Below are 23,042 nucleotides of genomic sequence, written 5' to 3'. Positions count from 1 at the left end.
TAAAGACTCAGGGAGAAAAATCAAGGAGTGAACTAAAACCCTCCACAAAAGCCTTGTGGCACTAATGGCACTGCACTGGTGAGAGCTCCCAGAGCAACTGCTTCGAACATCAAGAAGGAGAAGCAGAGGATGGATGAAGGTAAGAGAAAACTGCCATGTTGGGAGTAGGTTAAAGTGAAAGAGTGCATCTTGTTAAATGTAACTGTGCTGTTCAGGTTCACATTCAAACGTCTAATACGGTGAACAGTCATGCTCATGTTTGTTTTCAGATCAGACTAATTTATTCCCCCTTCTTCCTCTTTTTGGTTATTCATCTCATTTTGTTTAGGTAAATAGACTTCCTGATTTACTAGAAGTCATTATTTCCAAGCCAGTCCCTAAACAAACTTCAGCACCTCAGAAATGTATTACGCTTTTGCTAAGTTCTACCTCTAATTTCACCATCTTACATTTGAGTTTTCTGAAACCCCACTGTCTTTAACCTGCCCAGCCTAAAACTCATAGAATTGCTCTTGCAAACAGATGTTGGAGAACCCAGAACCAGCTGCAAGCTCTCATTCTGGTGGCTGGAGTCTGAAGACGAGGTATTCTGAGAAGGGAATCATGCTTGTGTGGGATCAGCAAATCTGGGCCATACATCTAGGAGAAGCTTAACTTCTTCCCTTTGATACTGCTTCTCACTGTCATAGTAACATGCAAATCAGATAAAATTAACAATAAAGCAGGACTGGACTTTAGCCGTGTTACTGCTCCACCTGCTTAGAGACCAGCCAAGCTGTCAGTGCTCCAGATGTACCGCACAGCTGGATATTAAAGTTTAGCACCACTTCATTTCTATTTCACCAGACAGGAGGATGGTTATTGCCTGATACTGATCATAGTGAAACAACAGAAATGTCAGTATAGGGGAGGACTGGGTTACCAGAATTTAATTTCACTGGAATGTTTGGACTTAAACAGCACTCAGATTGCAGAGAGAAATTGTGGTGGGTAGGGAGAAATAGAGCTTTCTTCCCCTGTTACACAGCAAATATAGATGAGGTGTCTACTGCACAGTACAGACTCTTGTGGACCAGGGCATTTTAGTTCAGAAATATTTTAAATTGAAATCATGTCCGTTTCAACTGGATTTTTGACTTATTTAATGGAGGTCTCATGCATTGGCTCAGAAATGTGCTGTGCTGGCAGACGGGGCAGAAGAATGAGTCTGAACCCAAGTTCTGCTGACTATTGATCCTCATCAATCCAGCTTTAAAAATTCATCTCATTGTTCATACTGGCTATCAAGAGCCATATTTTAGCAGTACTTATAGAATCATAGAGTGGTTTGGGTTGGAAGGGACCTTAAAGACCATCCAGTTCCCACCCTGCCGCCGTGGGCAGGGACACCTTCTGCTAGAGCAGGTTGCTCAAAGCCCCGTCCAGCCTGGCCTTGAACACTGCCAGGGAGGGGGCAGCCACAGCTTCTCTGGGCCATGCCAGTGTCTCACAACCTGCATCATAAAATATTGTTTCTTATATCCAATCTACTTGATAACTGACTATGTGCTTTTTGGTGGTAGACACTAGCCACATGTATGAGGCTGAGAATGGGGGGAGTATGGTCACACCTCTGGTGTGTATAGACACACTGGGTTGAGCAGTTGCATTGTCTCCTCGTGCACTGCTGGTGCACTTCTGCCCTGTGCCACCACACACTGCATTTAGGGTGGTCACTGCTAAAGCTGAAGCTATTGTGCTTCGGGTGATCAGAGCACACAGTAAAACCAGTGATAATTACCAGCAGGAGGGTAGACAGACAATGTGCCAAAGAAAAGGGGGAAATACATAATAGAAAATTTATTTTAGGAAGGCTCTTGGAAAGAAGAGTATTTTCTTTCTTTTGTATATACTGAATAGAAGAGGTTTTAAACAAAGCACAGATTTTGCATGTCTGCTGAAAGAAATCACCCAATAAATGCCTGAAAACAGCAGTGAAACAAGACTGTAGGTTTTAAGATATCAACTGAGGTGATCGTTTGCTCCGATCATCTGTTCTCACACCAAAAGCTCTAATGTTATGCTTGTAGAGGTGTGTGTGAATGTGACGCCCATGTACTGACTTTAATCCCACTTGTGCTGGGTTTGTGCGTGTTGTGTCGGGGTTCTTGGTATCAGGGGAGGGGGCTACAGAGGTGGTCCCTGTGAGAAGCTTCTTGAATCTCCCCTGGCTCCAGGTTGGACCCACCTCTGGCCAAGGTCGAGTCAATTAGCAACAGTGGATGCACCTCTATGATAATGTATTTAAGAAGAGGAACCTGGGAGAAGGAGTGGGAGCTGTAAGGAGGAGTTGTGAGGGAGATACCTATCACTAAGGTCAGTGGAAGAAAGGAGGTGGAGGAGGGGGAAGGTTTGCCAGAGCAGAGACTTCCCTGCACCCCGTGATGAGATGGCAGGGCCACCCCCCTGCAGCCATGGAGTTCCATGGTGGAGCAGATGCTGACCTGCAGCCCATGGTGGACCCCATGCCAGAGAAGGTGGCTGCACCCAAAGAAGGCTGTGACTCTGTGGGAAGCCCCCGCTGCTGTAGTTTGGCACTGGGAGGACTGCAACACACAGGGGTGTCCCAGGCTGGAACAATTTCTGAAGAGCTGCATCCCGTGGGAGGCACTCATGTCAGAGAAGTTTGTGGAGGACTGTCTCCTGTGAGACAGATCCCATGCTGGAGGAGGGGGAGGAGTCCTCCTCCTGAAGAGGAAGGAGTGGTGGGACTGACCACACCTGCCCATTCCCTGCCCTGCTGTGCTGCTGGAGGGTAAGGAGGTAGAGAAATCAGGAGCAAAGCTGTGTCTGGAAAGAAGGGAGGGCTGTGGGAAGGTGTTTTTAAGATGTGGCAATACTCTCACTGTCCTACTCTGTTTGAGTGCTAAGTGTTGTTGTTGTTTGAATTAAACTGATGTTCTTTTTCTTCCCCTAAGGAGTCTGTCTTTTGCCCATGACCATAATGGGTAAATCATCCTCCCCTGTCCTTATCTCAATTCCCTTTGATTTATTTTCTCCTTTCCATTCCTGAGGGGAAAGGGGTGAGCAAGCAGATGCATGATGCTCAGTTGCCCTCTGGACTCAAGACATGACACTACTTCAGTCTACCTTGGCTTCATTTTCTTGTGGAACAGAGAGAAATGAAACTAGAAACCAATTTCACCAGCTTTAAGACATGAACTGTACTACTTGGCATTGCTTTGCATTTTGTAAATAGAGTCTCCATTGAAAGATTTTTGCAGCAAATAAAAATACTCTTTATCAGCAGTTAGCTTAGGTATCTGATATTTCAGTAGCCTCAATGCAGGCAGAAATTGGCACAGAGGGAGTCTTGGACTTGCAGGAAAACATCCACTTGGTTGTGCACAGCAGCTTTTCCTAGTGTCTCATTGATTGGCCATCAAGAATCTTTCCCTTAAGTAGCCAAAAGCTGTGACTCCTTCTCTTTCCTCCAAGATGGGCTGAGCAGGGAATAACACCAAAACAAGTTCACAGATAGTCTTTGAAGCCTACACAGGGGCTTCAGATTACATTTCAACTCACTCCATAACATCTTCATGTGGTTTTCACACAAACCATGGGACAATCTTGACACACAGGAGAAGCATAGGAGAACTGGTATAAAATATACCAAACACCATGGGTTCATGTCAAAATTTCATCTCATTTAGGGTTTACTGTCATAGCCTCTGTCCTAGAGACCACAAACACATAAGCACAGGAAATTATGTTGTTGTTCTCTGGTTAAGATGAATGAGATTGACGAAGAAAGACTTAATTATAACATACATTTCCACAAAGGAACAGAGCACATTTTCAAGCAAAAAGGGTGTTTTTTGCAGAGATATCACTAGGGAGAGGAGGTATTTGCTTGGAAATTATGGAAAAACCACTTCTAGCCTGTTTTGCAAAACCAAGAATACCCTCTTCTCAGTTAAATGTCATTCTTGATTTATTCTGCTGCTTACTGCCAACTCCTTTCCTTTCCTTTTCAGCAGATATCAAGAATTAATGAGACAGAAGTTTAAATAATGGAGAAGATAAAAGCCTAACCCACCCTTTGTGTTTTATAGACTTAACAGTTTATAGGTGTAATGTGAAGTATCAATATGAGGACAGAGATTATTTAAACCTCTCAACTATCACAGGCTCTTATAAATTTTGAAGACCTCATTGATACAGATAAAGCTACTTGCTGCAGAAACCACATGCTAGACCAGCTATAACCTAGGGCCACATTTAGGGTAAAGGAAAGACACAAATGAAATTCTCCTTCATAGTGACACTGAAAACAAAGCACATGTGTAATATGAACACATATCATGGCTTCTGTGGCTCTGCATGCTGTATTTTTCAATTAAATAAATTATTAAAAAATGAATGTACCTTCATTACTTATTCTTCACCTGCTCTGCATCCATTCTTGTAATTAAGAACATTGGCTAGACTAAACACTGTGATTAAAATAGTGCACCAACTGTGCATCTAAAGAATACCTGATTTTTTGAAGTGCTGATTTTTTTAATTCAGTAGTGACACTGAAGAGGTATTATATCACTATGGAGTAAGTCTATTACAGTTTCTTTTCTACCACAACTTTTAAACTTGAATTGCAAACAACATCTTCCTATTTTAAGACTCTGGATCTATGGATCAGAACAGATTTTTGGTACACCCTTTGTATAAAGAAATGTTCAAGTTAAGTGTTTTCTAATATACTTGAATGACAGTGCTATTGATGAAACAAAGCTTGTAAGGCAAACACAAGTGATTCTGCACTTAACAAGTAAACTTCTAACTTAAATCATGTATAAGCTATAAAACATGTCTCTGAAAAAAATGCACTTACCTGGTATGTAAACAGCACTTCACTCGGTGATTTACCTAATTTTCCGTTGATGTTAACTTCAATTTGACCTTGTTTTGGTTCATTCATTGGTCCAACTTGACATACAATCCTAGCAAGGAAGAATGAAAGTTTATCTGTTGGAAGTAATAGCTGCAATACCAATGCAATGTATGTGAGCTACCACACACACTGCCAGCAACAGTGCTTTATCCTACACAAGGTACTTGAAGGCCACCTTCAGATCCCCAGCAGAAGCACACCAGAATAGTTTAATCTTCTGTCTAAAGGTAGGTAAAACTGAAACCTGAGCACTGAACACAGCAGCTACTTTAGCAGTCTGTTAATAGAGGTGGCTTCTACAGAAGACTCCAATTCAGCCCAGAAGTCAGAGATGAACCTCTCCTACCCTATACAAGGTTTTTATTGGACCTTGTGGTATCAAAAAAAAAGGACCCCACCCCCCTTGATGTAAGAATCAGATCATCAGCTATCTTATAACCAGTGTGTTTTAGCTGCTGATACTTTTGTCGTGCATCCTGCTATCTTTCACCATTAAACTACTGTATTTTCACAAGATCAAAAACCCTTTAGAATTATTGTTCTCTGAAAATAAATCCTCAGATAACCCATGCAAAATCAGAGGTCAAGGAACACTGGCCAAGAAAATACTGCTGTAACTAACACTGCTGCTGAGTGATAGGCAGGGTGTTTAAATTTTTGTTTCAAACAGGTGATCCACAGAATACAAGCATGTAAATGCAATAAGGATTTGACACACTTGAAAACTGGGCCAAATGCGTAATGGAGAGCTGATAATACAGTTAGATAAGGAGGTATATAATGTTGGCAGCCTGTGCAGGCAGACAGTTTCATATAGGACACACCCTGAAGATCACTGCTCAGTTCATTTGCTCTTTCCCTCCAGGATTATTACTATTCTTCCTTAAGCAGTGCATGACTGCTTAAAAAAAACCCCCTCAAATTAAAAACAACCCACAACAACCCCAAATTACCGGGTATAATGTACTTAAATCTGGACTTATAATAAAAGGATTGTCAAGTCCCTCTGCAGATCACTCCAGACTTTTCTGTCTGGGTACTGGCAAACGGACAAAATTCTCTAAATTCTTGCATGTCCTGGCATGTGTATGGCTGCCTGAGTCTGTTCCTCATCATCTCTCTACTGTATTCTTGGAAGTTGTATCTTCTTGTCAGGCAGAAACAGGAAACGGTGCCTTTGGAGGAATTTCTACCATATGTTAAGCTCGGGAAAGCAGTTGAGGGCCAGGGCTGGGGGGCGTGTGTGGGGAAATCGCTGTAGCATGGTTAACAGAAAAGTTCCCTCCCCTCCCCAGCGTTTGGCATTGCCTCCCTTCCCCCACGTTACAAATGGAAAACTCCAAAGAATGAGAACATGACTTCTCCAAGGCCAACAATTAAATCACCACAGAGCCAAAAAGCAGCCTTAAGTGCCTCCAATTTTGCTGCTCTTCTGCCCATGGGAGCAACTGTCTCCTAAAAATGACTAGCTTTTTACTGCAGAAGGATAGGGGAGCAAGATTAGGCACTTACTACTTTCTTTTTTTAAAAATTAAATTAAAAGAAGGTAATAATAAAACAAAAGAATGGAGGAAAATAAGGACAGAAAATTATAGACATCTATTTGGAGATTTTGAATAACTTCTTTTTCAAGGTTTCCCTAATGGAAAACATCCTTCAAAACCCCCTAATTTGTTGATAAATGACATTATGCAAGTTGCATTTGTTCTCACCTATTACCACACTGGCAGAGCTTAGGAAACCGGTAATGTTGCTATGACACAAGGAACCAGTCATCTCAGTTCTGGCTCCTTTCCATGTATTTAAAAATATCAAAAAGCTTTAGAAAAAGCCAAGAGGCTGGGGAAATTCTTGTAAGGTTATGCTGCAACTCAGTGAAGCTTTTGCAAACACTGAAAACAGAGAATGGGAAAAGATGATTGTGAAAGAGTTGGGAATTTTGTGGATGATGATGCCCATGTAAACGCACAAGTGATGGCAGTGGATTTAGGAAGCAGTAAGAGACAAACAGCTATATATACATTCTTAAGTCCTAGGGGCCTGGGAAGCTTCTAAATGCCTGATCCACAAACTGACTAAAGCTGAACATTTTTCAAAAGCTAAAAAAATCACGTAGGTATCTTCAAAATCCCTTTCAAAACACGCCACAGAAATAGCAAAATGTTACTTATTACACTTTAAATTAACTGAAGGGAAAGAAAGCTAATGTTTCATTTGCAGTTTTAAATATCAAAAGTCAATTAAAAAAAATCACACTGCTTAAAATATGTCATTACTCTTAATATTACTACCGAACCTTCATGCTATGCTTTTTATCAGCCAATAACAAAAGGGTATTTCCCTCTTGAAATTAGATGCTTGATATAATCTGTAGCAAACACCTACATACCTAGAAGAATTTAAGTACTTCGTTTTAATTTTTGGCACTGCTATAGAGTGTGACAACTAATCCACAAAATATCTACCAACCTGCTTAGGCAATTCAACATCCATGGACTTGTTGGCTCCATGATGAAATCTAGTGATCTAAAGCTAAACCAAAACTCTGGGTTTCCTCTCTGCCCCCAGGAAAGAAACTTTGTGGCTGGATGAAACCAAAAAGTTTTAAGCTTCCTCTTGCTTTGCCTGCTTTCCTATAAATCTTGTATGCTTGGATGCATGTGGTTCAGATTTAGCAAAGATTTTAATGATTAGATGCACACCTATGATGCCTTTAATTCAAAAACAAAGAGTTTTGAGATATCCACAGTAACAGTTTATGAAAGTTTTTCAAACAAATAAGGAAAAAAAATTCAATCAATTAGAAGCAGGATGGTAGTACACAATTGTAAATTTGTTGCTGTATTAGAATCTATAACAATTTAAAATAAAGACTTAGAAATGTTACTATGAAATATTGCAGGTATATCACACTAGTTCTTTCTTCTATTGAGAACCTTTTATAACTACAGGAAGATCATCTTCTGAAAATGCACTTAAGTTACTTTTTTCTTCTAAAATCTTGTGAAAGATATCCAGCAATTACCTTGTGGAAACGGAGTAGAATTCCTCTTTGAAAAGACATTCCTTGTCTGCCACCGTTATATTTTTTACATCTTCTGCTTTTATTCCCAAATTAGATCCCATTATGGTCAAAAGAATTCCACCACTTAGTGGTCCAGTTTTTGGCTCAATCTGTGTTTGCATGAGGGAAAGTAAAAAAAAAAACCACCCAAAATTAAATACTGCAGCAACCATGTTGCTCTTCCATATTATTTAAAATTACTTTGACTTACCCATACTTGAAATGCAAAAGATGTTTCTTGTACGACCCACACAAAAACACACTACATAACATTTAATGTTAATTAATCAGAACCAGGCTTCATCAGCTGCAGATTTTGTGTCTCCTGTGACAGACTGTTATGTACAAAACTCTTGCCCAGTGTTTATACTGTTTTAAGTTTGCTTCCTCCACTGAAGCACTGTGATTTTGAAAAGCAAATGGATGGGACTCATCTCACATTTCACAGAGCTTTCCCAGCATTTTTACCATGATTTTCTCCCTTTAGTTTTACATCAGAACAGTGCACCTTCCTAACACACGGTGATGCTCCACATAGCGTCCTCCAAAGTTCCTCTGGTCCCCTGATCTTCCTTACTGCATCAAATGGTAGGATGCTGTAGTACATGGACTGGTGGTAATTAAATAATTTGCAATTAAAATGAGGATTGAGAAAATCCTTCAGTTGCAGTGGACTTCTCAGGTTGAAATATGGCCCAAACAGGCACTTGAATTCTGAATATTAGTAGGGAGACTAACCTGCTTTCTTATGTAATATTTGGATCATGCCTTTTTAGGCCTTGAGCACTGGAGGGCTGAAAGTTTACTATTGAGAAGAGGGAGGTTGCACAGTTCCAAATGCAGTAATTGAAAGCCAAACGAATACAGCTTCTGAAAATCTGGACTTTAATATCTGCTCCATCAAAATGAAGAGTTTCTTAGATCTAAGAAAGTCTGAGAACAGAGACATGGCTGCTGCTGCCTGCTGACCAGCCCAACTCCAGAATCACTTGCTCTGTTTTCCTACTGGTTCAACATCCTAAAGCTTCTGCCCACTGACCATCCCTCTGCGCTTAACCCATAAATAAACTAGCTGAAAAATGACTCAACAGTTTTGTGTAGATGTTGCCAAATCTTTTGTTCAAATCTGAAGCTAACAAAATCTTTGAATACTGTATATTTTAGAATGTAGTATTTGTATATTTTGGTATTTAGTATTTAACCCATAATTGTGTACATACAGTATCCCAGGTGGAAACACTTTTATTTTTAATTATTTCCTTTTCCTTCCCACTCAAATCATCTTTATCTGGGTATGGCTATCACCCAACTATTCTTCTCCACACTTTCTGTTGAGATTTCAGGGTATTTGCCTTCCTTGGCAGACTTCAACTGTTTACCTGACGTCTCTTCTCAGATACACCTTCATGACCAACCTCACCCAGCATGCTGCTGGTCTGCCTGGACCCACACTGCACCTCTAACTGCACAGCCTTGCGAGATTCAGCGTCTCTACCAGTTTGAGCCACAGGTTTCAGAACTGAACAGTTCCTATTGACTGAAACACCCTTGTTATGACTCACAACCTCTGTGACAGGTACCACATTTTGTGATAGCTTGGGATGTGTTCTCATCAAATGGTGTGTCTGAATTTCAACTGATACCACTGTCATAACTATTTAGATTTGCCCAATGGAAGTATGCGTCACTATTTTCTCAACAATTATGCCCAGAAAAACAGCATTTGGCTTGTTGCTGAAAGAGACATGGATTTATCACTTCTTCTTTTGGCTACTGGTCCACCAACATGGACAACACTCTTCCCTCACTCTGGGTGAATGCTTCAACTGCAGAGTAAGTCAGGGATGCACATTTGGCCGCTCTGACTTCTTACAATCAACTTCTATAGCCTTGCGTTTGCTTCTGGTATGGACTGGAAAATATCACTGACACCTGAAAAACACATTGTGACGCAGAAACAATCTGCTCCCTTATTAAATGCTACTTAAAAGTCTAGTTTGAAGCCTGTTAAAGAGCCTGCTAAGTGCTTCTAGTTCCAGGAGCAGTGAATTTCTCTTATAGCCTTATTTCAGGTAGAAAGGATTTGAGGAGAGAAAAAAATCCATGCTAATTCCCAAGAATGAAGTGCCACATTTAAGCATACACTGCTAGCCTGGCTTCTGGCACAGTGAGGACAAGGCTTGAAAAACAAGGAGTCTCAAAGACTCCATTCAGTCTCTTATTCTGAGTCTTTACAAATCTCTCACACACATCACTACTGGCATTATTTCCTTGCAGCGATTTCAGAGGCTTACTTAACACTCTAGGAAAAAAACTGCCTTTCAGTATGAGCTTGCTTGGATGCCTTCTCCTGCAAAATAACACACTGGTAAGGAGAGAAAAAAAAGCAATCTTACGCGAGTGATTTCTGGATGAGGACACGTGTTGGTGGGAGGAGCATGACAGAGTTTTTCATAAACGCACTTGCTGGGCTTGCCATCTTCTTCACACCAGACACAGTTATAGTCCTGATGGGCTGCGAGGCATAAGCTGCAGTCACTTCGTCCATAAGAGCAGTTGTACAGAGTCACTGAAATATGAATGGTAAATGCACTTAGACATTTTCCTCTGTTTTAAGGATATTCAATGTGATATAGGAAGGTAAACTAATCCTATGTACAAAGCTCAGTCGAGTTGCGTGAAGAATATACACATTCTGTACTTAACCCTGAACGATGATGAGATAAAACTGTATTTTTCCCTGTATGGAAAAACCTAAAATCTATCAATTTGCAGAGTGTAAGTACACTATCAAGTAGAACCCAAATGCATTTCTGTCACTCACGCACTGTCAAAATGTTTAAGTACAAGTCCTTTCTTTGACTATCCTCAATGAACCTAGTTGAAACAAACAGGTCCTCCTGGCGTACCAGGAGTCAGACATGGAAGGGTACAAACTGCATGGGTGTCAGTAGGGACAAACATCAGCTGGCATGGGACCTCTGCCAGTTGCATATTTAAAGGAAGAGAGCTGGCTTTGTAGGCCTTTGCTAAAGCCTGAACCAAACAGAAAGTTAACACTTGATGAAGTGTTATCCTTTGTTCAAGTTAGTATCTCTTAATTTCTCTATTCTTCCCTATTTTCTTGCTTTTTGTCTTGAATTGATGTCCTGATGTGTGCTTTATTCCTCTGTAGTATGGTTTAATTCTAGTTTTTATGAGCCAAGAAATCAGGTCTCACAGTCATGCCTCTTATACTGATGAATCACACACCAGTTGTCCCAGACACTAAGCTTGTTTTGGCCCCCATCAATCTCTAGCATGATGCGTAGTCACTGAACAAAATTAATTTTCTGAAATAGATGCAAAGCCTTGAGACATAGCTGGGTAGTCCAGCAACATACAGAAAGCCTGGGCTTGCAAGAAAACATTTGGAGATGCACTTGAGAGCTAGCCCAGAAGAAAACAGACTGAAGAGATGCCACACGTTTCTCTAGGGGAAGCATGCACAGATTAATCGGTGTGTGAGTGCTGTGCTTCCCTGGGAAAGTGAGCTGATTATTTTAAAGAGAGAAACTTCTTGCTCCCTCCTTTTCTGCTCCTTCCCTTCATCCCTGCTTCTCTCTACTCCTTGCTGCTCTTTTTTACCAGCTGTACAGCCTTTCATCCTCTGCCACCGAGGCTCTGGCACTTGTTGAGTCTTCTTGTAAATCAACTTAACGTACCAGAACAGCAGAAAACTATCCAGGTTTCTTCCTGTGCTCTTTCAAGAGTTAAATGTGCTCACAGATGGGAGTGGGAAGCACAATACAGAGACTCAACATCTCCCCCTTCCACTAGTGCTGAGCTGTTTTATGTGCTCATTAAGTCTCAAGAAATGGTACTGTCAGTGACACTGTTTTTTTTTCAAAGGAGGTTCATCCTTAAAGATGCAGGAAGTCAAGTGAGGTAAACAGAGGTGATCAGATGTGGACAAGAGAGACTAGAATAAATCCCTTTGAGACTGCATATGGTAAAGGCCATCAAAAATGTCTATTTAAAGAAAGCTTTTATTCTCAGAGCAGCAGGACTTAGAGGAGAAGAACATTGGTGAAACCACCTTCCAGTCCATCAGCAGTAGCTTTTAAAATCTAATTCCAAGAGGCTATCATGTCAGATTTCTACCACAATGACAAAGTAAAATGACAATGATGGGTTTCCATTATTTTTCAGCAGTGCTCTTATTCCCCTGCTAGGCATGAACAGTATTACAGATGCCCCAAACTTGGCTACAGTCTCTCTGCCACTTGCATGAGAGCACATAACCTCATAAGGGCAGTTTTTCCCTAAATTTACCTATCTAAAAACCTCAGCATTCAGTTTCACAGCTAGTTTTTAAAAGAATAACGCTTTGTTGTTCTTCCCCTTACACTGAAGAGTTAATGCAGTGGCGAAGTCTGGTTTTAATCCTTCTTATATCTAATCAGCATATCCACTTGATTTCAAGTAGCTTTACCAGCACAAACTCAGTTGAGACATCACTGGAAGTGTACGTAAAGCCGAGGGACCCTAGAATTTGTAACAATGAATCAATGTGAAAGACCATCCATTTGATTCAACCCCTATCTTGAAGTCTCAAGGAATCGATGAGCACAAAGCAGGGGTAGCATCATTTGCTTCATATACTGAGCACATCAATATGGAAGTCACTGAGCAACAAAAATAACCCAAGCAGTATTTTCAACAGTTTGTGTGTTAATCATTCTGTATGTTGGATGTGAACTTAGTGCTGGGGAAAAGCACCAGACTGACAGCCCTGGTTTGCTTTTATAAGAAGAGATGGTGTGGGCAGTGGCAAGGAAAAGTTTCCTCGCGTCTATGCTGTGAATTACTTTTGCAGGAACTAGATAGCTTTCTTAATCCGTCACTCTGAAAGGCTGTTACGGCACAGGAACCTGATCAGATAATATTGTTAAACAAATCTTCCCCTTGCTTTCCTAAACCCTGTACTTCCCACCCACGGCCACCACATGGCCCCCTGGTACGACGCGGGAATATGCTTACTGAATTACTTAGTTATCTTTCATCGGCTGAACAGGGATTTTCATCCCAGCCCTCAGTAAACAATGTCAGTGCTGCAACATCTTTAAGTCCTCCACATCCAGTTGCATAAACGCAACAGAGAAAGCTACAGCAAACACTCCTCCTGTTCACTGATCAGCTCATTAAATGTACCAGCAGCAAGCCACTCATTAGATTCAGACTCTTATCCATCACCTTGAGATACCAGCTGCGAAATCATTGATAAAAAGGACAAAGGATAAAAGGGATATATTGGATTTCATACTGTTCAGAACCCCTGATGGCTTGAGATGTAAAAATGCTATCATAACTTAGTATTCACTAAGTGCTATACAAAGAAAGGGTTCTTTCACTGGCAGGTTCAAAGGTGCTTCTCAGCAGCAACCATAAACCCGAAGTCAATTCTTTTCAAGATGCATAAAAACCATTATGCTCTGGATTTCATATGACAAGGAAATTTAAAAGCAAGAGAGAATTTAGATTAAAACTCCCCCTTTTATAATAAAAGGAGACATTTGTTGATATTTTTTCAATTCCCCTCTTGCAAGGGTTGCGTATTTCAATTTGAATGATATAATTTCTTTGATAATTTTGCTACTTCTTTTTTTCGATGCTTTTCTCAGACTTGGAAAAAAGATGATGGTCAAAATTCTGCAGTTTTAAACACCACAGCCTTTGGAATGGAAATTAAGACAGTGTGAGGTTGTAATATGACCTCCCTGTAACATTCATGTCAGGACCTCTTTTAAATGCTTTCAACACTGCACACAGAGCCATAGGGAAAATCTTTTAAAAACATACTTCTATGCTGCCAATAAGAAAGGGAATAAATTTCATTATTGTACAGACTGAAAAATATGGTCTGAGGATTTAATCTGCAGGACAAATTACTTGGGAACAGTACTAGTTTTCCTGATGTTGACTCATCATACAAGTAACAAGTGTGTTGCCTCTCAGTTTTTGCAATGTTATGCCTTAAACTTCAGTCCTAAGGAGTGTAAGGTAGGTCACAACTCCCAGATACAGCTCCACTGATTTTGATGGATCTTCCTCACCTCAGCTCAGGACTAGGCTCACAGACATAATTGTTTCATTGATGTACAATAAAAGAAATAAAGAAATTTATAAAGGAATTTATATCAGAGACCAAGTCTTTGTGCTCTAAACCACAATATATATATATTTTTTTTTTGCCAGAGAAATAAATGAATAAAGTAATGAGCTGAAAGCACACTGAATGCTTCTGTGTATTGCAGAATGCACAGCTTGTCCAGGTCCCTCTGAAGGCATCTTGTCCCTCAGGCATGTCAATCACACCACTCAGCTTGCTGTCATCTCCAAACTTGCTGGTGGTGCACTCCATCACACTGTCTATGTCACTGACGAAGATATTAAACAATATTGGTCCCAGTACGGACCCCTGAGGGACACCACTTGTCTCCAATCTCCATCTGGACATTGAGCCATGTGACTATCCAGCCAATTCCTTATCAACTGAACAGTCCACACATCAAATCCATACCTCTCCAATTTAGAGAGAAGGATGTTGTGGGGTACTGTATCAAAGGCCTTACAGAGGTCCACACATAACATCTGTAGCTCTTCCCTTGTCCGCTGATGTAGTCACTCCATCATAGAAGGCCACTAGAATGGTCAGGCAGGACTCGCTCCTGGTGAAGGTATGTCAGCTGTCTGGAATAACCTCCCTGTCCTCCATGTGCCTTAGCATAGCTTCTAGGAGGATCTGTTCCATGATCTTCCCAGGCACAGAAGTGAGGCTGACCTCATATAATGGTAGCAAAATAATGGTAGCATATTTAAAACAGCCTTTAATATATACAACACTGATGTTTAATTCATGGTTTTAGTATTAATAACTTTTTATTGGTCAGATTTAATTGTTTCATTCAAAACAGTAAGACCTACAGAGTTACAATTCTTATTCACATTACTCCAAATTATAAAGGGAGAGATTCGTTTACTGTAATTAACTTTCCTTTAATCCTGTATTTTATACTTACCCACCAATTTGCTGTCGATCTTGACCTTATCTGTTCTTATGGATAAGTTAAGTCGTAGGGTCTCATTTGCACTATAGGAGAACTAGAAAAGATGACACAATAGAGATGTTTATACCTTCATTTGGCAAGGTTAATTTAATGCATTTTCTATGACTCTTGTTAATCAGAGCTGTGTAGGTTTTAGAAACTATTCCAAACCTTATTGTCTTTTTTCATCTTGAACAAATAGATTTATGGAAAAATGTTTTAATGAACCTAATCCTTCACAATCAGAATTTTCAAGTATCAAGAGACAGCAATATCTGAATACTTGCTTTTCATTAATTCAGTTTACATTTTGTTATAAGTATCCAAGTAGCAAAGGTACTGTTCAGATTCAGTAAGTATAGCTGCTGACCCTGCTGAGTTCTCCCTTCCCACACCATCTGGCCCCGTTACTTCTGTGGACATGGCAGACTCGCACCACATGGAGGGGAAATCGTTTGCATCTTTTGCAGTGCAACCCCCTCATTATAGCCAAGGCACAAGGTTCAAATGCTCCAAGACATGAACTTCTGCTCATGTTGAAACACAGCAGCAATAACAACTGGTGGGAAGGAAAAAGGCAAAGAAAAATACAATGGCTTTATAAAGCAAATGCTTTGTTCTAGACTTAAATGCTGCATAAATGCTAATTAGTACTCAAAACTACTCAGTAAGCCTGTAAGACATAAAAGTTAAAGTCAGCATAACATCTGAGTCCAACTTTGATGTTGGTAAATAGACTATTTTTAAAAAATATTATTTTCTTTCTCTGTAAGATAAACAAGAGTGAAAGAAGCATAGCTAGAAAGTAGACAACACTCTTACCATTTCCATTTTTACAGATGTAAAATAGGAAAGATAATGAATTGGAATGTGGAGAGGGAGATCTCTGAAATTCTTGTATTTTATCCTCAATGATTTTACCAGATTGCATAAAAAGTGAAGAATAAGAGTAACAGCCCTAAATTCCTCCAGGGACAGTTCAATGAATCCATAGATTACATAGAGAAATCAAGCATAAAGATTGAGGGCTTTGAGGGGAGACCCCTGAAGCTCTCAGCCAAAGCTGCTGCCTTTGACTGCTACTGCCAAAGGGGAATCTCCATCAGAGGTGATTTTCTTCTCTGAGGGAAACCAAAATTACCTATATATTTCTGGACACATGTGGACACTGGTACAGGAATCTAAGAACAGTATATTTGTTAAGGGAATCTTATTTTTGCATTTACCTCTTTACTCATGAATGAAAATTTTCCTTCATCTGATTCATCAACAGGAGCTTCAAATTCAAATTGGCTGTTTCCAACCACAAATTTTTTACCCTATGGAAGAGAAAAATTCAGCTTAGAATTCATATAGCATCACCTAGCAAAATGAAGTATCACTAGGCAATATCCTGTTCAGCATTGGAGGTACTAAGACCAAATGGAGAAGGATAACCTGTTAAAGTCATCTAAAACAAAGCTAGTGAAATGTTGGGTCAGCACAATCTGCTACTTCGCTGCATTCCTCCAACATTTGCTAAAGGTGGAAGCACCAAGCAGTACAAATAAAGCAAGCACATATCTAGCACTCCATTTAGGGAGCAATACAAAAAAGCCAAGAGATGTGAACACTGGACAGACGTGTGAGTACTGCCCTTTAAGGTTTTCTCTGTGGGGATCCTGGGCAGAGTAGGAATGCAAGAATTGCATGGGAAACTGGAATGAACATCTCTCAGATCTTGCTGGCTTTGTTTCTTCTGCCTCACCATAACTCCAGCTGCGTTTTCAAAGGACAGTCTTTGATGGCAGCACCAGCTTAAGGGTATTCCTGTCTCGCAGACCACCTTCTTCCCCCTCTCTTCTCCCTAGGCCCTAAATCCTTTCATTCCTGCCTTCAGGCTGCAGCACATACAGACCTGCCCTGCACTAGCAAAGCTCTCAGCTTGGCTGTTCTGTAATTCTATCAAGGAACTGAGTTGGCTAAAAGCCAAACACATCACCCCACAACACCGTTTCTTGTACTGGGGTCATTCTCCTGCTCTGGCCCACAGGGCAGCTGCACAGACAGCTTTGCCAGAAGAATCAGAGAAATAAATAAGTAGCAAGGATATTTTCAGACAGTATTGTTGGTAAAGAACAGAAACTGAAATCAGAACTCACTGGGAGACAGATCACCTTCACCTTTACAGAATCATAGAATGGTTTGGGTTGGAAGGTACCCTCAAAGATCATCTAGTCCAACCCCCTGGCCAGGGGCAGGGTCATCTTTCACTAGATCAGGCTGCTCAAAGCCCCGTCCAACCTGGCCTTGGACACTTGCAATGATGGGGCAGCCACAACTTCCCTGGGCAATCTGTTCCAGTGTCTCCCAACCCTCATCATAAAGGATCTCTTCCTTACATCCTATCTAAATCTATGCTCTTTCAGTTCAAAACCGTTTTCCCCTTGTCCTGTCACTACAGGCCCCGGTAAAAAGTCTCTCTCCATGTTTCTTATAATGCCCCTTCATATATTGAAAGACCACAAAATTGTCTCCTCAGAGCTTTCTATTCTCCAGGCTGAACAACCCCAACTTCCTCAGCCTTTCTTCACAGGGGAGGTGTTCCAGTCCTCTGATTATTTTCATGTTCCTCTGGAGCCCAACAGGTCCATGTTTTTCTTGTACTGGGAGCCCTGGAACTGAACACAGTATTCCAGGTGGGGTCTTGTGAGAGTGGAGTGGAGGAAGATAGCCACCGTCTCACAACCTGCTGGCCATGCTTCTTTTTACCCAGACCAGGATACCATTGGCTTTCTGGAATGCAAGTACATATTGCTGGCTCATATCTAATTTTTCATCCACCAGCATCCCCAAGTCCTTCTCCATAGGGCTACTCTCAATCCATTCATCTCCCAGCCTGTATAGATACCAGGCATTGCCTCGACCCATGCACAGGACCTCGTACTTGGCCTTGTTGAACCTCATGAGAACTTCACTTTGATGCCTTCTGAGGATGTAAAGAATTAGTCACTGTTTCTGTCCAGAACTGCTTGAGTCTTGGAGTACATGGCAAAAGAATAATGGTTACTTGATTCTTCTTTCCTGCTCTGCGGGTTAGTAAGCTGTCTCCTGCTGTCATCTAAGTAATCCTCACGTATGAGGATCTTATCCTATTTATTTGCAGCTACTTCACAGAATCACAGAATCATCTAGGTTGGAAAAGACCTTGAAGATCATCCAGTCCAACCATTAACCTAACACTGACAGCTCCCAACTACACCATATCCCTCAGCGCTATGTCGACCCAACTCTTAAACACCTCCAGGGATGGGGACTCCACCACCTCCCTGGGCAGCCCATTCCAACACCTAACAACCCTTTCTGTAAAGAAATGCTTCCTAACATCTAGTCTAAACCTTCCCTGGCACAACTTGAGGCCATTACCTCTTCTTCTATCACTTATTACTTGGTTAAAGAGATTCATCCCCAGATCTCTGCACCCTCCTTTCAGGTACTTGTAGAAGGCGATGAGGTCTCCCCTCCGCCTCCTCTTCTGGTAACTCATGGGCCACTAAGTTTATCTAATTAGTGCAGTGGAAACTTTTTCTTTTGCACCTTCACTGTGACAGGCTGGGCAGTGGATGCAAGAGCCCATCAAGGTTTGGGGCAAATGAGCAGCACATGCTTTAACCAGGTAAAGGGTCTGACACTAGTCTGTGGGAGGTTTATGTTACAGAGGGGAACAGAACTTTTACTTCTTCCTTCTCAGAAACTCCGTATATAGAAAATAAGCTACTGACTGAACTCTGAAAAGCCTTTTCTGAAAGTTTTACAGCTCTTTCTGCTTTACAGAAAACATCTACATACTCCAAACTTTAAAGCACCTTACAAATCCCTTTTCTGAGGAATGCTGTCTTGCTTTCTCTACTCCACATATTTCAATGTATCATGTAGTTTTCAAGTGTTCAAATTCTGCTGCTGCTGTGTAAGGCTTTCCCACATGCTTAACAGAAGGCGCTGGGAGAGGAGGGGAGCTTCGGTGTGTGACAGCTGCTACCTGAAATGAATTGAAATCAGGAGTTGCTATACCAGGCTCTTGAGCAGAAGGCCACAGAGCTCACATTCAGCAGTCTGTGTGCAAGAAGAGACATGTAACAAACACTAGGAAGTGGGTTACATGTCAGACACACATGACAAAGACAAATCTAAATGGGAAATTACTTCTAATGAAAATCTTTGGAGGGCTAATAAGGTTATTTTGATGCTGGGACATCTGTCTCTTCTAGTGTGCCAGTCTTTCAAGGACTCAGCTGGAGAATGCCACTCAGAAGTTGCATGCAATATGACTGATCAGTACTAAACTCTCCTCTCAACCACTTGTCCTGGATGAGGCTATTCCCAAGAGAATGACAACAGCTTTAATTTACTTCTCCTTCCTACTGAAATTCTTTCAGAGGAAGAAGGGGCAAAAAAACAGCCAACAGCTTATCCTCCTTTAGTCTATTTCCCTCCAGTGGAAGTGCTCATGATGAAATTTATTCATTGTACTGTAAGTGTTCACAAGTTGGAAGATGAATAGAAAACTTGTGCTCTCATCTTTCCACCCTCAGTTCTGCAACAGAAGTTTCAGAAGCCATCCACCACTCCTACTCACTGAGTAACCCCAAACCTTCACTGCTAATCTCCACCAATAGAGATGCTTATATGCACCATGTTGGCTAGTGTAGTTAGTGACCCATGATAAGGCATTTGCAAACTAAGCAAATTTACATCTTAAGCAAAGCACAGATTAAACCAAGATAATAGAGCTAGTAGTTCAAAGTGACAACAGAACATTCATTTTTGCCTTTTCTAAGCAAGAAATTAGGCAAGGAAAATAGGAGGGAAATGGATATATACCAATGTCCTAATCAATAAGGACCTTAAATGTACTTATAGCTGCATGACTGCTAGCTCCAAACACACCATAATACCCAGCATAACCTGTGACAAAATTGTTCCACATGAGAAGCCACATGCTATTCTGCACTTGGGCTGTGGGCCAACCGCTACAAAATATCCATCCATGGCTTCCCTTGAGCCACACTGCCCTCCATGACATGTTTACCGGGCTGAGTGTAGGTTATGCCCTAACTCAAACGAACTTTCAGTAATCCAAATTAACTGCTTCAGATGGCATGACCTCACAGGCATGAGTGCCTGTATGATTACAACTATTTCATGCCTTATTTATCTGTTTTTATATATACTTAGAGGTCTGTGTATACAGCTGTAGTCACTATGTGTGCCTATTAAAGTCCTGGTAGTGAAGGCATTATTATTTTGGCTTAAAAATGCACCTCAGTACCAGGATATGTGGAGCTGCTGCAGTGACAAGAGATGATGTTCCCACCTGGCTTTCACCTAAGAAGAATTATTCTGACATCATCTGACAGTCGTTGCTCTCCCACATCTTTCCAACCTAGGGCCTATGCATTCAGCTTACTTCTTACAGAGACTTGAATTCCATGTAAGCTTTCCCAATTCCAAGTTAAATGAGTACTAGGTCTGATCTATAGGCAAACACTGCTACTCATGACAAAGCATTCAATCCACAGGATATGTCTCTGCCTTTGTTAAATGTAATTGATACCACACAGAAAAAAAAAAAAAGGAAGAAGATTTTTCCCTCCTTTTTCTCTGCTAGTAGTTCAGAAAGATTAAAGTGTTTATTCACAGAATGATAAACTAGGTGAAAGAGTTTTTGGGTTCCTGTTGCTGTTTCTCCTCCTTGAAGGAAAAGGGTCCTCTAGAAGTCAAATACAGCACATCTAGATTATGCACCTGCTCTAAATTTGTTCTTGAGAGAGAATAGGCTCTTCCACTTATATCAAAGAAGCAGGGAATGATTTTCCTCTTGTGCAGAAAAACAGCTCTTCACAATGTTAAACAAATGTGAATAAATACTCTGGAATACTTTTCCATTTTTAGCAAAGAGAGCTGTGGCCTTTAAGACAAGTGTTGTATGCCACATCTTGCACACAGCCAGACATCCTAGAAGGGACCAGTCCTGACATCTCAGATAACAGACCAAATTCACCAAATATTTTAAGATCTTCAAGCTAAAAGGTTTATTTTTGAACACATGTTTGTATAGCACGATCTTGATATATGTATAGTGTAGTGATACACAGCATGATCTTCATGCAATTGTAGTGCATGGGTTTCTTTTCACCCCTCTCTGAATACCTCTCTTATATTGTTACTCCAGACCCATTTACCCTTTTCCATCATTTGGCAGTCATAGCAAAGGTGATAGAAGGACTTCGGGAGCTATACAGTACTTTGCTTTGGCAAAGGAAAAAGAAAAACCTCAAAAACCAAAAGCCTTCTTTCCTTGATAGATGGCTGGTAGTTAAAGCAATCAATGAAATCTCCAACATATCTATCATCAATTCGCATTTACACAAAGGCAACACAGAAACAAACAATAGAAACTAAGAACAATACTTGAGCTATCACCTAAAGAAATGTTTTTTAAGCTTCATTTTTATCAAACTACCAGTAACATTTTATGCATTGTCTAGGTTATAAAACAATTAAAAACTTTGGGTCAAACTCTGGCTTCTTAGAAGCTTTGTAATGATTTACAAATCAACTACTGCGAAAGAGAAGCCTTTGCTACAGATGAGAAAATACCTGATCTTCTGGTCTGATGGTCACATGCACACAAAACCCCCAAAGACTGTTTTATCCAAACTAAGAAACATTTAATTTCTGAGGGACTTTTTTTTTCTTGAAAAGTGACAACTGAATTAAAAACACTGAGGATGTAATTCTAGAACACACAAAAAAAGCGTGAGTATTTAATTAGAAAAAAGGTATGAAACATTCACAATTCCTAGAACTCCTCTTATTTCATTAGATGAAGAATAATTATCAAGTGTTTTAGTAGGTCCAACTTAAATTCTTTAAAAAACCCAACCCACATCTAGTAGTTAAAATATTTTGTTTAGCTCTGATTCTGTCTTGGTGACTCTACCACCGTAACCAGTATTATATCAAATTTGGACGTGTAGCTCTTTTCCTTCTTTGAAAACAATTACAAGTAGGATCTCCAAGAAACACACACTAATGCTTTAGTTTAGGGGTGTGGCTGCAGTTTAAGTGGAATTCAAATGACAGCTAGCTTTGAATTAATCTGCCTACCTGATAATAAGCTAGATGTCTTCCTTCAAAATACACAGTTGTTCGGTACTCCATAGGTATTATTGGAGGGTTAGGGTTTAGAAACTGTGGGCATTCTTCTTCCTGGGGAGAGAAACATTTTATACGTTATTCCAAATAAAAAGTCTTATCACAACAAGCTCCAATGGTCTTCGGACAATGGTGTGATTGTTCTGAAGAACTTCATGCTTAAAATACAGTGACAGATTTGATTACACCCTTTCAAATTAGACATGCTAAAAATGACTGCAGCATATGTCAAAGCTGTGGGTGATTATCTTTCCCAGCCTTGAAATCTTGTTCCTCCCATTGAAGCAAAATAGTAAAAGGAACAAGAATATCCTTTCAGGAGTTATTCAGACTCACTGCCTCTCCTCTATCACACCCTTAAATTCCCACCCCCGCACTGTCACTAAAAAAGCCCCACCTTACACTTCTGGAGTTAACTTTAGAATAATTTTTAAATCCCTAATTGAACCAATTGATATAAGAGAAAAAGCAAATAAAATATTGAAGTGTTCTAATAAAAACCTAATAATCTTATTTTTAAACATTACCATATTTTGTTTAATCACATCCTGTATTGAAGAAGACTCTTCACAGATATGTCTCTTCCAGTCCCACTGGCAATTCCATCTATTGCTTGCACAGGAATAGCATCTACAAATATAACATGATAGTCATGACAAACTGTCAGGTTTTTTCCCCCCATTGACAAAAAAAGTAAATGAAATACCATCTTTATTCATGGAGGGTAGATCAATCTGTTATAGTGTCCTTACCATATTAAGCT

The 23,042-nt window shown here is 40.4% G+C and overlaps 1 protein-coding gene across 4 annotated transcripts in view; it reads right to left on the bottom strand.

Annotated features, from left to right (window-relative positions):
• The window catches only part of PLXNB2 (plexin B2), a 252,716-nt gene that overhangs the window by 42,218 nt on the left and 187,456 nt on the right, over positions 1-23,042 (bottom strand). For all 4 annotated transcript variants that reach the window (XM_026867768.1, XM_026867770.1, XM_026867771.1 and 1 more), the window contains 7 exons: positions 22,807-22,909; positions 22,232-22,333; positions 16,309-16,401; positions 15,056-15,137; positions 10,391-10,563; positions 7,956-8,104; positions 4,871-4,979 (listed from right to left, as the gene is read on the bottom strand). In XM_026867768.1, the coding sequence (XP_026723569.1) occupies positions 4,871-4,979; positions 7,956-8,104; positions 10,391-10,563; positions 15,056-15,137; positions 16,309-16,401; positions 22,232-22,333; positions 22,807-22,909 (811 nt within the window). The remainder of the gene's footprint in view (positions 1-4,870; positions 4,980-7,955; positions 8,105-10,390; positions 10,564-15,055; positions 15,138-16,308; positions 16,402-22,231; positions 22,334-22,806; positions 22,910-23,042) is intronic.

This window comes from Athene cunicularia (assembly GCF_003259725.1).
Source record: "Athene cunicularia isolate RWA chromosome 1 unlocalized genomic scaffold, athCun1 chr1_part2, whole genome shotgun sequence".
In the NCBI taxonomy this organism is placed as follows: Eukaryota; Metazoa; Chordata; class Aves; order Strigiformes; family Strigidae; genus Athene; species Athene cunicularia.
Note: the sequence above shows the minus strand (reverse complement) of the source record. Positions and strands in the feature narration are given on the sequence as shown.